The following is a 16,246-nucleotide window of genomic DNA, read 5'->3' as shown; positions in this document are numbered from 1 at the left end:
AACAGTTGTACGGGAAACCATAGATTCGCCGAATGCATCGCTAATTGGTGAGTTTCCAATTTTATGATGGTGCTGCACTGTTTTGACAGCGTGCAACGTACGAAGTGAACATTGTTTTAGCGATGAATAGGACGATCGATGTTCGGATAGATCCAGTAGCAATCAACAACACAACACGAATGCTGTATTTTCAGTTGCGATTTGCAATCAGGTCAGGAACATCGTAGGGGAGAATGACATCAAAATGTTAAATTCCCAGAAAAAAAAGGTCAGGAACATCAATTGGGGATGAATAAACCAATTGGTTTATCTGTTCTTGAATCCCTAACAATTTATTCTACCTAGTGTTTCATCTCGCAGCACGTGTCAATAACTTACTTAAATTAATGAATTAGCAGTTAGCCATCAATGGGAGACACCAAATGAAGGTTAAATAGGATATCAGGAAATGTGCCAAACCATAAAGTTAGAAGAACATAACGGATCATAACAAGTAACCGGCCAAGATGGTATTTCTGCGAGCCTGATACTTCAATCTGTTTTAAACTAAGAACCGGTAACCGAGCTCTAATAGGTAGATACATATGTGCGTGGTTCCGCTGGAATGTGTTTGTGCAACCAGGTTATGTATACTTACTGTCCTTCCAGTGCAACAGGTTTGATCAGTTCGCTTGTTTGTATATTGCTAATATTTGATATATCCACAACCCATAATTTCACTTCCGGATTCATTGAACCCGGCGTAGGATATCGTATATACTTAGAGATAGGGAAAAGTGTTCTTTCGTCTTCCTTGTTTGCTGGCAAAATGGGATTTGATGTAAACCATGGATAACTCATTTCACCAACGCGCGTATCGTTGAAGGAAGCGTACATAATGTGTGATCCGTCCGGCGAGAACCAAATTGCATCAAACGACTTAAAAATCTCCTCTGGAATGGGTTGAAACGAAATAATACAGATTAGCAACTTGTGTCTTAATACAGAATCAGCGTTCAGTTTCACGATTACGAATAGGAATTCATAGGACTTTCGAGACATCTGTTGATTGTTTTAAATCAGAATTACCTTGATACAGCCAATCAGGTACGCCATTATAAATAGTATTTTCTTCTCCTGTAAATGTTAGCCTATGATCTTCCTCGTCTGATGGTGATTGTCTTAAATATATGTCATTATCGGCAACAATGGCTATTGCTGTTGTATTTCCAACCCATGAAACGAACTGTAATCGAGACCGTTGTGTTTTCGTAGCGTCTTTAAGCCTAATTGGCATATGATGACTGCGAAAGACAGGAAATTAGTGTTTAAAATCACAAGTTAACAGATGTTTATGATAAAAGATATTTAACAATTTCTACAATCTGTTGGTATACAATAAAATTCTAAAAAAGTGGTTTCCACTTTGATGTTAGTATTGAACATTTAGGGTTCAAAATCATTTAGCTGAGGAAAGCTTTTTTTATTATTTTAATTGGTTTTCACTAGCTTAACTTTAATAATATGCCAGATAATATGTTTAACGTATCAATGCAATTTCTCTTCATTTCTTTGCGTTCATTTATTTTCTAACGAATGATTATAAACTTACTCGTTTGCAACATCATACACGGTGTAGAGAGCAGTAAACGATAATCGATAAACCTAAAAAACAAGGAGGATAAAGGTTAACAATTGGGCTTTCGAATCGAATGCGGCTTTCAAATGCCGCACGAGCTTACGAACGGAGAAATAATGTCATTTTAACCCCTAGGTCCCCTATATTTTATAAATAATCCAGGAAAAAGCTAATTCAGACTTAAAAGTTTTTAACCAAATGAGACCTATTTCCGCAAGCTTCGGACAATAGAGTTATCGCTAATTTTACCCTAAATTTCCCTACATTTTTCAATTAATTCAAAAAAGGCAGATTCGGATTTGAAAGTTTTGAACCAAGTAAAACCTATCTTGTGTGATTTTTACCGAGAAATCGAATGAAGTCTGTTTGGGATGACGGTTTTACCCTCAATTCCCTGCATTTTTCATATAGTTCATAGAAAGCATAATAGCCATAACTCTTGTTCCACGCTCGTGGGCTCGTGCGGCGTTTGAAACTATGTGAAATCGATTCTCTGGGAATTTTAAGTTAAGGTAAGTATTTTTTCAAAGATTGTGTTCGTGTAGCAGGAAAGATGTTGAATTTCTTCGCGGTTTATACACTTTTTGCCGATTGTACACAGTCTTCAAGTCATCAAGGTAGCTTCAAAGCTACAATATTACCTGCTTCATGTTATGCTTGAATAGGACATAGCGGAGATCATGAGAACACTGGTAGCCCTTCACGTTGATTTGACGCTGCAAAAACGAAATCTATGAATACCTATTCGGTATTTGTTAAAATTTATATTTGGAGAAACGTGTTTTGTTCAAATACATAATCATGAATATAGAGGAGACGCGGGCTAAATGCGCATACTAGGGAGAATACTCATTTTCTCTCATATTCCAATAGGTAGGAGTCTGAAAACTTTATGAACATGAGTGGACATTTGTTTTATATATTTTGATGAAATTTTTCTGTAAAAATCTCTTACTATTCTTCGAAAAATGATTTCATAATAAAGGTAGTTAAAATACAGCCTTCTTTTTTTCACTTTAAGGTTGTGATTAGATCATAGATTTAGTGTTTCAATGATAAATAAGTTTAAAAATTTTATGGCTAATCAATTTTTTGTTGATAGAGGCATTTAACCTGCCTAATATGAGAATTAAAAAACTTCTATTATTCCAATTTCTCATCATCTATAACTATGCTTAAAGCTTAAATTTGTTTAATTTCTGATTTCCTGATTAGAAAAAAAGACCATTGACATTTTTGTTTACTGATTTATTAAAGTTTATCTATGTATAATTCAAGTTGATCTATATTCTATCACCCAATATGCGCATTTAGGAACACTCCCCTAACTGTTATTTTATCTGTCAAATCATAATATAGGAATTATAATCCAATACGGCTCGCAGATTGCCATTATTGATTTTTTTAAATGGCTGAAGCATCAGGTCTTCACGAGGAACATGTCTTTAGACCTCTCTACATATTATGAGGTATAAAAATTCAACCAGATGTTTCATAACAAATATACTCACTAGTGTATGGTTCGTAACCAATGTCGAGACAGAATTCGTAGTGGTATCTAGTACAGCGAGCCCCCCATCGTCTGATTGGAAAACAAATTGCTTATTGTTTATCCACATAGAAGGAAGCCTTTGTGGTATAATTTCTTTCTGCAGAAATTCATCTAACTTCATACGTCTTCCGGACCAGTAGAGTAATTCATCTACATAGCTGTTAAAAAGTAAAAAAAAACGTTGATACAAACCTTTAAATACGTTGGATTGTTTTAAATTTATTTACCCTAACAAATAAATAGCTGTAACAATTCCAGATATTACAAATCCGATTACCAGTAGCGAAAATACTATACTTTTCCAGTTATGACCTTCCGGAGGAAAAAGATCCTAAAATGGGGATAATAAATCGTGAATCAGTGGGAATTACAGGACATACGGTCATATGAAAAGGTTCAAGTATTACTGCGACTAAAAGGAGAGAATTATAAGACAATCATTATTTTCGGATGCTGCAATTGGTGTAAATTAGACCCACAGAATAGAAGGTAAGGATTTTCCATTTTTTTTATACTTTATTGGCTTCATTTAAAAAGCTATACACACATTCGTGGAGTAAATTTTTTTTACACGATGATACCACAGAGATCTTTGTGATGATACATTCCAACAATAATTATAAGGTAAAAGTTCCTATTTATCGTAAATAAACATCAATTTTTAAAATGAATTTTGTTTGATTTTTATTGAAGAAACCAACCAAACAAGGTAGCATATACCTTTTAAATCAGTGAATGGGAAATGTTATTATATACTAGTTTCCTAGGAGAATGCGAAAAAGATAAAATTTACCTTTTTGCCAGGTGAATTGAAAAAAGTAAAATTACCGAGAAAGGTGGATGCAAAAAATCACCTCTGCTTCTCGGTAAATTTGATCTTTTTTTAATTTCCGCGTACGTACGAAAAGAAAGTAACAGACAACAGAATGCATTCCATAAATTCCGGTACCAAAATGTTAACGGTATAAATTCATTATGCCTTATTCGGGCGTTTTTTTTAATTGATTAAAATAGGGAATCAGCGATGGGAAATGTCCCGGTGAGACAAGAAAAATGATTATGATCACATGGGAGAACTATTCCCTTCATTCCGATAGACATCGACACTCAACCAGTATAATATTCATACGCCAGGTTGGTCTCCTGTAGTAGAATGTTAATACATGGGCCCCGGAGAGGCGCAAGATGTGGGTTCAAGTCTCACCGGGAGACAAGGCGAATTTTTTTTCGCATGTTTTTCAACATCGATTTTCTCTTATCTAGTCCCTGAAATTTCATCTAAGTTGGATTCATTTCTCTACAAAAAAAGTTTCGCTGACTGAATGTTTGAGTCAAGACCCATCTCTGGGTCGCAATTTAAAAAATAGAAATAAGGCGGTGCCAAACACCGAAATTGGCTGGATATCCAAATACGGCAAACGCATCATTTCTCATCATAACTGACAACCCGTGCAGGATATGAGAAGGCAATGCAAATCTTGCCGTGCCTAAAAATGTCCAAACTTGATTCCAACTAGGGGAGATGAGGGCATAACGAGCACCCGAGGCATAATAAGAACTACGCTTTTCTACGAAAGTGCGTATTTTCTTAAATAAATTTTCATGAGGATTTGTTCCGTACTTCCTATAGTATTAATTTTTCACAAAAAAAGGAATCTCCTTATCATCTTTACAGAGATATTTAAAAAAAACTAGCTCGGTTCTCAAGTTACGAAAATATTATAATATTTGAGCACCACGAAATAAGCTCTTATGATCTTAAAATAACCTTGATCTATAATGTACGCACTGCAACATGATGTACACATTGTTTCTCAATTTTTACCATCATAAAGTTTTTTATTTTTCACTTTTAACAATTTTAAAACACGTTTTTACTTAAATTTGTTGACTAGGGGCATATAGAGCACCATATTATCGAGACATAATGAGCATTTTCTGCCGTAGATTCTAGCAGCGAATTAAAATTGATTTATAGCGCCACACCTTGACTAGTTTTCATCCGACAATTTAGCCTATTGGTAAGGTGTCGGAGAGGTAATCAAAAGACTAGAGTTAGATTTCTGTTCGAGATGATTTTTTTCCATTCACAATTCATGATCGATTTTTTTATTGTTACATTATACGGCTAGTAGCATCATCCTCCGAACAAAGCACTTAATGTATGAGCGTGCGTGAATTGTTTGTATTCTAGAAACAGACCTAGATTATTTTGTTATTGCTTTGTTTGATGAATCTACGACTCACCTGACTTCATCGAATTGAATTCGCTGCTAGATTCCCCGGCAAAAACGCACATCTTGCTCTGATTAATAGTGCTCATACTGCCTCAGGGGGGGTTCTCATTATGCCTCCACAGTGGCTGGTTTTCAGCTTTTAGCAAAATTTTTCAAAATGCATTTTTTAACGTTTTCATCTAGTTTTTCACGTTTCAGCCCGTTAGGGAATAGGCTTTTCAAGTGTCTGAACACGAAACAATAATGTAACCTCCATATTATAGCTATTTTCTATGGTTAAATAACCGTTTTCCTTAATGTGGCCATTATGCCCCCATCTCCCCTACCGTAAGATGAAATGATGGGAATAGAAATAGACCAAGAAAAATGATTATGATCACATGGGAGAACTATTCCCTTCATTCCGATAGACATCGACACTCAACCAGTATAATATTCATACGCCAGGTTGGTCTCCTGTAGTAGAATGTTAATACATGGGCCCCGGAGAGGCGCAAGATGTGGGTTCAAGTCTCACCGGGAGACAAGGCGAATTTTTTTCGCATGTTTTTCAACATCGATTTTCTCTTATCTAGTCCCTGAAATTTCATCTAAGTTGGATTCATTTCTCTACAAAAAAAATTTGTTTTTATTTTTATTGAAGAAATCAATTAAACCATTTACTTTTTAAATTAGTGAATGGGAAAACGGTATTATTTACCATTTTTCTAGGTGAATGCGGAAAAGGTAAAATTTACCTTTTTGCTAGGTGAATTGAAAAAAAGGTTAAATTTGCCTTTTTGCTAGGTGAATAAAAAAGGTAAAATTTACCTCGAAAAAGGGGTCGAAAAAAATAACCTCGCTTCTCGGTAAATTTTACCTTTTTTTTATTTTCCGTGATTTGTACCATAGTCTTAAAAGATGTAATCAGCGCAGTTCGTTAAAGATTGGAACTATGTATATGAAGGTGTATTTTAGTAGAAATAATTTGAATTCGAGCAACTGAACTTGCGTTCGCAATTCATGAACAGATTTTTAGAAGCACTGCTTTGAGTATTGGTTTGATATAAAAAAAGAGGAAATAAATCGTTTAACGAACGCTTGAAAAGTCTTTACTAAAATCTGTTAGTTGTAATAATTAACACGAGACTTGATAAAAAAATATGCGGGGATCGAATATTCTAAATCGCCTTCTGATTTTGATTTTTTCCTATCCCTCCTTTTCACATCATTGTTTACATAAAGAATCTGAGGGTATTAGTGAGGGCGAGATTTTTATCTGTGAAATCATATTCTCGCAAAAGTTCTGAAATTCGTGCAATCGACAATACACTCACACATTATAAATTTGTTCTGCTCGAACGATTTCTTTACGCACCTGTTCTTCTTTTTGTTTTGGATCTGCTACTTGCAGAGTTTCATCTGGAGGAAGCCTCCATGACCCTCCTCCACCCCCTCCCCGATCTGTATGCACATTTGCGTGCATTACAGAATCCCGAGGTGCGAGAACTTATTTGATTGTACGCCGCCACGGTTAGGTTGTTTGTTCGCGATGAATATGTTAGACACCTGCAAAGAAGAAGAATAAACCGGTTATATTGTTTGATAAGATTAGTTCACTACAAAGGAAAGTATAACAATGGACTAAAATTAAATAATGGCATACGATGAACCTGAAACATTCCCAAGCAATCAAAAATCTCACACTCAGAAAAATACTATTATATATACCATAAGATTCTCTTATGAAGTGGCGCCATAAGAAAAATCTATGAAATTCATAAGATTGTCTTCTGAAGCGAATGAATTCTTCAGATGAACACCTGCTTCAATGAAAGGTTGTTGCTTTTCATAAGAGGGTCTTATGGAAACAGAAAATTTTACGTTTGAAGAGAAAATATCAAGATAATTGATGTTAAAAACTATCAGTTTATTTTCGTTGGTAATTTGTTGTTTGTTTACAATAACATCATGATCACCATAAGCAGCACATCAAAGCACGGTTCCAACAGTCATTCTGCCGCACCCGGTCCATTGAACTTATCCTTTTCGCCGGTCAACATGCTGAAAAGTAAACATAAAAATATGTGTTTACGTTAACAAATAATTTGAACGTTCACAAAAAAATAAACTTACCATGTAGAATAACAAAATCACTTTCAACTTTGAAAAAAAACTGATGGCTCCACAACTGGTTAGTGCTTGGTACAACGACGAGGAAATCACTGATGGAATGAATGTGTTCATTATTTTTTCACAATGCCGCTTCTTCTATTTTTCATAAGAACTTCATATGAATATTGAAAGAATTTCATAAGACTCTTATGAAGAATTAGTTTGGACGCAAAAAAGTGGTTCGTAAGATGTATCTTATGAAATTTATAATAAGATTTCCTCTGAGTGCATATCTACTTAAACTCGTGCCCCCATAGTTCAAATTTCGTTGAACAAAGGTTCCAAATGTAATTGGTTCCGAATTTTCTCTAATAGGAGCATGAAAGTTCCAAAAAGTTCCTCTAATCGCCTTTTTTGTGACATGTCAATCGCCTCCATTCAGTATAAAAGATACAAATTGGGTCTCAAATACCATTCTATGGACTTGAAGTTCCAAAAAGTTCCTCAAATAGCCTTTTATGTGACATGTGAATCGCATCCACACAGTATAAAAGTTACAAATTGGGTCTCAAATAGCCTACTGTGAACTTCAAGTTCCTCAAATAGCCTTCTGTGAACTTCAAGTTCCAAGAAGTTCCTCAAATAGCCTTTTTTGTGACATGGCATTCGCATCATTCAGAATAAAAGTTACAAATTGGGTCTCAAACAGCCTTCTTTGGACTCGAAATTCCAAGAAGTTCCTTAATTAGTCTTTTTGAGACATGTCCGCCTTCGGGTATTTTAGGAAAGCTTATAACCACTTCGAATTTTAGCTGCCGGTGAGGCAACATCTAGCCGTGGCGTCATGACAGCGTGTTTGGCTATCACCTCGGAGGGTCGCGGTTCAAATCTGGTAACAGGACCAATTTTATCCATTAGGTTGTGTGATCGTTTGAGTAAGCGAATCGAACAATTGTGTGGCAGAACTCGCGTGCGTGCCGGCATGTATCGAACAAAGTTAAAACAAAGCAATTAAGTAAGATGAATTGAGGTGATGAGAGGAATAAAGATGGATGCCGAGAAACCTGCAGCACCACATGGGCTGGTGATGACCAACCTAAGAGGCACCAGAAGGCTGTTCAAATCTGCAATGAAACTTCAAAATTTCAATAAGAACTTAAATTTTGGGCTGAATAAAACGAACTTCATCGCATTGATTATGCTGATTAAGCTGGAGACTTTTGGTTGCTTGGGTTGCCATTGGACAAGCCAAGCGCGTTTTGCAAAAAGTCCGTAAACCTTAAGTGTTAATGATATCACCTACACACTATATATTGGATTTATAAGCCTGTGCAGACCGGTCCGGAGCTCCGAAGCCCGGAAGCAGAACCGAAGAGTCAACTGTTCACGAACTACCGGAAGAATCACACACGCTACTTGCTCGCTCGCTTGCTAGCCGACTGACTGACTGACTGCGTACACGCTTGTAACGTATGACACGGTGTAGATTTAATCCATGCACACATCCTCCTCCTATCCCAAACAAAATAACATTAATAAAATAACTAATAGACTGTTATAAAACCGTTTCTTTTTATAAAGTTTTTAATACAACGTGATAATGAAAACAGGGCGTTACAGAACAATTATCACAATTTGAAATACCGAATCAAGAACACTCGTCTTCTTGGCTTCCGCTATGATTCCTATCAATAAATATATGTGAAGTAGGTATGAAGAGCTTACGCTTTTGTGCGTTGTCGATGCTTACCTATCATCTTCCGAATAGGGGTAGGCTTTATAGCGGCACGTTATCCAAATGTACGGGAAAATTATGCCTTACGCGTCAATTGTTCCAAAAATGCAAACAATGTCAAAACTGAAATAACAAATTCTATAACACTGCCTATGGCTGAATCTTTTTCTGAATTTCAATTAATTGCCTCCCTGAATCAACATGAAACCACGTTGTATAATATTTTGAAATCAACAAAAAATTTAAAATTACTGTTTAATCTGAAATACCACACATTATACTTTGTCTATCAAGGTCAATTTTGTTTTCCATAAATTGTGCATTTTGATCCAATTTATCTTCCTCCAGTGCTCACGCAGAGAAGATAGTTTCTTACAGTACCCTCAGAAGTATTGGACCAAAAAGTAGTAGAAATTGAAGGAGGAGGATGTAGCCACCTTAAATTCAGATTAAACGAAGTATACGTCTGAAAAACTGATCAATATCATGACTGAAAAAAGTGTGCGCCGGCCAATGGGAGGTACCAAGAATAAAGTTGATAAATAACGATAATTTTTTTGTTTTCAAATTTTTTCATGAATTATCATAAGATTTCCTTCATTTTTTTCATAGAAAGTGTTTAGATCAAACAAATCATTTTTGAGATAAAAGCATTCGTAACTGTCCCATTTCGAAAAGAACTAAGCTTTATAATCTCTTTGTCCATAACGGGCCTACTATGTGCTACTTCCTTGCAATTGTGGATACAGATAGAGTTGCAGGCTACAACTGATTTCACTTTTATGTGATTCAGTTAAAAATAAGTGGAATCTTGATTTATTATTAATTAAGGAACACCGGGGTAAGTGTAAAAAAATCAGCAGAGGATCAATTTTGACAAAATTACGCACAATGTGATACAGAACATGTTGTTTACAAACGCTGAAGAGATGAGCTTGATAGAAGCAAAGCGAGAAAAGTTATGTTATGGTCTGCTGGCGTCTTATCTTCTTAAGCCCCGATTTATGGATGGTAGATTTTATCTTCGATTTCTCAGGAAATTTTGAAAAAAGTTTATGGTACTATGTATTAGTAAGGCATCTTTCAATGATTATTGTTGTTTCTTTTATGTTGCAACACACAAGATCCGATTTTATCTAAAATATATTCTTATTCCAGATCAAACAAGTACTTTACCCAACTTTTCATGATCCGAATGCTAAATATAGCTAAATTGTACTGGATGAAGGACAGAAAATTGAGAAAATTTGTAAACACTTATCTTAGGTAGGGTTTGGAAACATTTTTTTTTTTGGTAAATAAACTCTTTTTCATTTTTAACCGTCATTCAAGAGCCAGCTAGTTTACGAGAAATTTGCAATTGAAAAAGATGCACATCAACTCGACATTGTAGTTGAAAATAGAAAATTCCCAAAAAGTCGCTGTAACTAAACACCCGTTATTGTTGGAATCGTATCCTTTTCATAGTTATTGGATAGATTACAAGTAAATTTAAAATTCTGCATCAAAAATTTGAAAAATAATGGACAGTATTGTTTTAATAGCCATCGCCACACTTACCCCGGTGTGCCTTAAACGAATAAAAATTTAAATGAAGTATGAAAGACGATAAAATCATTTTTTCATGTACGACTAATCCAGTCTACAAATACTCGAATAATCTAGTTCGGCCTGATATGAACTTTTCAGTATGATAAACATAATTTTTATATGAAGTAATTGTGTGAAAAAAAAACAATTAAATAAATAAATGATGCGAAATACAATTGTAAAAACAATTTATTGTGCTTTTATTAACAGGGCTTCTAAAATTCATATAGCAAATTATTTATAGAACAAATAAAAGAAATTATATGTTATTCTCAATTTGGTAGATTCAATAAAATGAGGTTTTACAATTTTCAAACATCTTAACAGTGGTAAGTTACCACTATGAAATGCATTGAACGAATTTTCTTAATTATTATGAGTTTTATTTTTTCCCATTTTTGTCAGTTTCGTAGTTAAAATATTTGTTGTAATATTTAAGCCTCCAGCGTTGTTGAAGAACTGGGATTTTTGAAGGACCCAGTATGTTCTTTCAAAATGATAATCAAGTTAATGACAAGAAACTAAAACTAATGACAAAAAGCCAAAATTGGATATCGTGTTTGAAAGTAAGACACGTTCGGCACATGTGCACACTCACATGGCGGTCGAACCATCCATAATTAACTGTATCGAAAAATGTAGTGCCTTCTCTATTGGGTACTACTTCTTCAATACAGTTAATTGATGTGGGACAAAGAATTTAGCATGTGGTCAAGCTTCTATTTCAAATGCTCTTCGCTCTTTTCACCACCTTAGAATTTTCTTCTGATCTTCTATCCGTCTTTCATTTCAACTCTTTAACCCTCACCGATAAAGCCGCAAATTCATTTCATTTCAGAATATTTTAAAAATATAATTGTTTTATTTTTTACTTTTTTCTTTCTGAACCAGTTTCTTAAAAGCTGGTAAGACATATCGAATTAATTTTGAAATGTTGAGTAGCTTGAATGAATAACCTTCACAATGAATATAATATCATAAAAATCGGGTAACATTTACGGCCTGGGGAACGACGTTAAACTGCAACTCATATTTCTCCGAAACGGATGTTTCGCGAACAGCTTCGGAAAGTTAATAGTTATCATCCTTTCTGTCAATTCAGCCATTTTTGATATTTTTGTCATTGTTGACATTTTGAATATTTGGTCGTTTTTCCGTTTGTGTCATTTTGATCACTTTTTTTCTCATTTTTATTATTCAAATTTTCCAAAATTTTACATGTTTTCTACTAGCCATGCGATTATTTATCCATTTTATGTTTTCCTTTTTTTTAATGCCTCATAAATATAAACATTTTTTCATGAGATTTACGGAGAGAAAGTTGAAATGTTTTGCAAACGTTGTGAAGTCGCGCTGGAATGGGTCCTTTTCATTTTTTTGCAATGTCAATTATCCTGCAATATTAATTATCCTGCCTCGTTTTTTTTGTTTGGGCAGAATGAAAATTTGAAGTGAATATTCCATAACTCCATAACTCCTGGTTAACAGCTTCTAGACAGCATAAAAAATACTGGATCACTTCAAAAATATCAGGGCTCTTGAAAGAAAATCTATTTATGCTCCAAGTCCAATCATTTTCCGTTCTCTCACTTTTTTTTCTTTATGACAAAGTTCTCTACCTTGAATAGACCTTCTTCATATTAACCCTGCCTGCAACACAAACAAATGAGATTTATTTGCTGGCGATACTTATTGCACTGCAGCTCACCATAAACACTCAGGTTATGCAAGGCGACAGTTTTTCTGTACTTCTAATCTAAAAATAAAAAAAAAAATGTTACGCTTTCATTCCAACTGCAACGCTATGGAACGCCAGACAATAAATTTCGTGTGGGTAGTATATAGTAGAGACTTAAAACTATCAAAATCGATAGTAAGCGGGTTTCAAAAACAAATCATTTGTACGGAGTACGATTTGAAAAAGTAGTCAGTAATTGTAATATCTGTCCAACTATTTCGAATGTCAAGTATACTATAACTACAAAACCACCTCATTCACGGAAAAATATAATCATAAATTATTCATAAATAAATCAAATTCGGATTTGATCGTAATTTTCTATACCCATTTGAATAGCTAATGACATTCAGTTTTAGGTTTTAGTTTTGGATGATGTCAAACAATTTACATTTTCTGATAAATTCAAAAATGAATCTGTATGTATTTGGAATTTTTTAAATTTTATACCCCTAAATTTATGCACTCACTTCATGCTTTCCTTAAATTCATGTGCATTTTTTCGGAACTTAATGATTTCCAAAACGCATTCCCGTTGCATCGGTACATTTACAATTAGGCACATTTTCAGGTTGATCGCGCTCTAACACGCGCCAATTCTTTCCTCTTCGCATAGCTCCTCTTCGCTGATTACGACAGTTGTTAACCCTAGTCCACACTCGGCAACTTGAACTGCGATTCCGGTTGCTGAAACTTGTTTATGTTTACATCTTGGTTGCTGAAAGTCTTCCATATATGGTATCATAATAAATGAAATCCTGCCCTCTGTTGTGTTGTAAGCCCACTTGTTGAAAGATTCAACTGAATCAAAGCAATCGAAAGATTCCTTTTAATTCAACCATACCGTGGTTGAATTGAAAGGAATCTTTCGATTGCTTTGATTTACCTTATAATGCCCCTTTATGTTATCCTGAAAAAAACCAAACACCCAATTGAATCTGATTTTTCATCATAGAAAATTGAACACCAAATCATGCTATCATTTTGATTTCACTTTCCTGCTCTATCATAAAAATGAAACTTTAATGATGCCACTTTGTGTTATCCTGGAAAAAACAAAACCAAAAAGCACTTTCATTTTGGTCTCTATGCCTTATTTAGGTATTTAGAAGCATCATCTTTCGACATATTGATGCTCCAATGAAACCTAATTTTGCCATCGGGAAAAATGCGATACTTAATTATGCTATCGTTATGGCATTGATAGCTCGTTTTGGTTCCTGTTTGCTACCGATTCGGACATCAAAGTCTGCTCGGGGTATACCTGTCGGAAGACTTGAGACGAGACATCATCAAATGTAAACAAAAACAAGTCTCAGCAACCGAAATCGCAGTCCAAGTTGCCTTGTGTGGACTAGGCTTTGGGTAGGTACACCCAAGGGGGGTATATAGTAGGTGTACTGATCTACACAATTTCCGGGTCAACCATGCTGGTTTTTCAACGGACACGTTGCGTTTGTTTATCAACAAAGCACTCGAAGACGAAGACATCAAAAGACAATCAGCCTGATGAAGAGTTTATTGAAAGGACTAAAGGACCGCGCTCTCCTCGCCTACTTACTGCAAAAGTTAGCAAACCTTCTATTTTAAAAGGGGGTACACCTTCCGCTGTTCAAAATCTTTGATATCTGAAATCGATTGCCCCTCCCTCAAAACTCCTTTGAGCAAATTTTCAAAGCAATCCGTTGCAGAATAACGTCAATACAGTAGTTTTTCGAATTTATCACGATCAAAATAAAATTTATCGTGAATTTGGCGAAACCGTGAATTTAGCGAAACTTAAAAATAAAACTGGAAAAATGTATTTTTATTGTCTTTAATCAATAATTTATAATGTTTTCGGTAGTGAAAACGTTTTGTATCAATAAATTTTGATCATGAGATGTAATCATCAAAGTTATTCAAACACAAAGGATCGATTTCAGTTCCAATTATTCTAGTCTATAGCAACTATGAGATTTTTTTATTGAAATAAATCCATGTAGAGTATCAATTCAATAGTGTGCACTTATTAATTAAAGTTATTTATATAGTTTTTAGTCGTTATCTCTTATGAATTTAAAGAAAACTGCATCAAAAAATAATCTTCTGCAAATTTTAAACTTCAATATTTTAATCTTGATAACTGAAAAGTTTACCTTTTCGGAAAATGTTTGAAATTTGCTCAACTCAGAGTTTTAGAGTGTGTTTCTCGAATTTTGCTTCATGGACAGACAGTCCTTTCTTTTTCATATGCAGAAAACCAGAAATCTTAGTTTTTTTTTATCATATTTTAAGGCAGCTAGCAGAATTTGATTTTGATAATCCATTCCATTTGATCCTGCCCCATTGTTGAACATAAGCCCACTGAAAAATTTGTTTGGAAATTTCAAATTAAAACATTCGTATACCTCCAATAACATTGTTTGATTGTTCTTACAGCCAAAAATAGCAATAAAAATTTTGTAAGCGATTGATCCTGAATTATAACAACGTGTTTTGAACGGAAGAATCCAAATTTTCATTAAAAAACCATCAGAGATGTACTGAAAGTTCAAAAAACATAATTTTGGATTTTTAAAATATTTCTTGGTTCTTTCAATACATTTAATGTGAACAAAAACAAAACAGAACTTGTACCCCAGAAATAAAATTCGTTGTCATACAAAAAATTTCAAAATAAGTAAATATTTTTTTATTTTAGTATTTTGGCAGCTAACTTGAAAGCTTGTTAACGGTAGTATGAAAAGTGTGTTGATTTAAAACTTTCGCAAAAACATGTCATGAAATTATTGAAAGCTCCAGAAAGCAAATTTCCGTTGACCTCTTCTGGAGGGGGTCGTCCATACAAGACAAATATTGTTTTCCCGTTTTTCACGTTATTTTTCATCGAATCGTGATGAAAATTGGCACATGGGGGTTTTGAGAGATGGGAAATCAATTTCAGGTATTGAATTTTGGGTCAGGGGTTGGCAAAAGGGGTCGTCCATATTAACTTTTCAATATTTTTGTGATATTGACGTTAGTGTACATCGGATTGAGATAAAAATTTGCACTCGGATGGCTTTAGGGACGGGCAATCGATCGCCGGTATCAAATTTTGTATTAGAGGCCAGCCAAAGGGGTCGTCTATATTTACAGTTCGCTATTTTTGTGATACTGACTTTATTATACATCGGATTCAGATGAAAATTGGTACACGAGAGTTTCGAATGACAAGCAATCGATTCCAGGTATCGAATTCAGTGTAAGGGGTCGGCAAAAGGGGTCGACCATATCAACTTTTCAATATTTTTGTGATATTGACGTTATTATTCTACGGATTGAGAAGAAAATTTGCGCTCGGATATTTTTAGGGACACGCAATCGATTGTCGGTATCAAATTTTGTAGAAGGGGCAAGTCAAAGGGGTCGTCCATGTCAACTGTTCGCTATTTTTGCGATATTGACGTTATTATAGATCGGATTCATATGAAAATTGGTACACACTAAGATTGCATTTATCCCGCTCGGGACCATGGGTTTCCGTATCACAGGATAACTGCCCAATTCAAACGAAGCTCGAATGAGAACTCGACCGAATCTCGGGACGCTTCATCTTTCCTGAGATCCGAGATAAATTTTGTACGAGAGCGCAGGAACTTAAAGTGCCCCCGTGATTTCAGGACTTTGTGTTCTCCTGAATCACGGGAGACCCAATTTT

At 34.8% G+C, this 16,246-nt stretch overlaps 1 protein-coding gene across 1 annotated transcript in view; it reads right to left on the bottom strand.

Moving 5' to 3' along the window:
- Nucleotides 1–16,246, bottom strand: part of LOC129744672 (dipeptidyl peptidase 4) — a 36,822-nt gene that overhangs the window by 5,249 nt on the left and 15,327 nt on the right. The window contains exons 2-8 of the mRNA XM_055737311.1: nucleotides 6,765–6,955; nucleotides 3,398–3,501; nucleotides 3,130–3,328; nucleotides 2,260–2,334; nucleotides 1,592–1,644; nucleotides 1,069–1,283; nucleotides 638–932 (exon numbers count right to left, since the gene is read on the bottom strand). Of these exons, the coding sequence (XP_055593286.1) occupies nucleotides 638–932; nucleotides 1,069–1,283; nucleotides 1,592–1,644; nucleotides 2,260–2,334; nucleotides 3,130–3,328; nucleotides 3,398–3,501; nucleotides 6,765–6,872 (1,049 nt within the window). The 5' untranslated portion in view covers nucleotides 6,873–6,955. The remainder of the gene's footprint in view (nucleotides 1–637; nucleotides 933–1,068; nucleotides 1,284–1,591; nucleotides 1,645–2,259; nucleotides 2,335–3,129; nucleotides 3,329–3,397; nucleotides 3,502–6,764; nucleotides 6,956–16,246) is intronic.

Source organism: Uranotaenia lowii, chromosome 2, assembly GCF_029784155.1.
Source record: "Uranotaenia lowii strain MFRU-FL chromosome 2, ASM2978415v1, whole genome shotgun sequence".
NCBI lineage: Eukaryota > Metazoa > Arthropoda > Insecta > Diptera > Culicidae > Uranotaenia > Uranotaenia lowii.
This window is presented reverse-complemented; position numbering and strand designations above follow the sequence as displayed.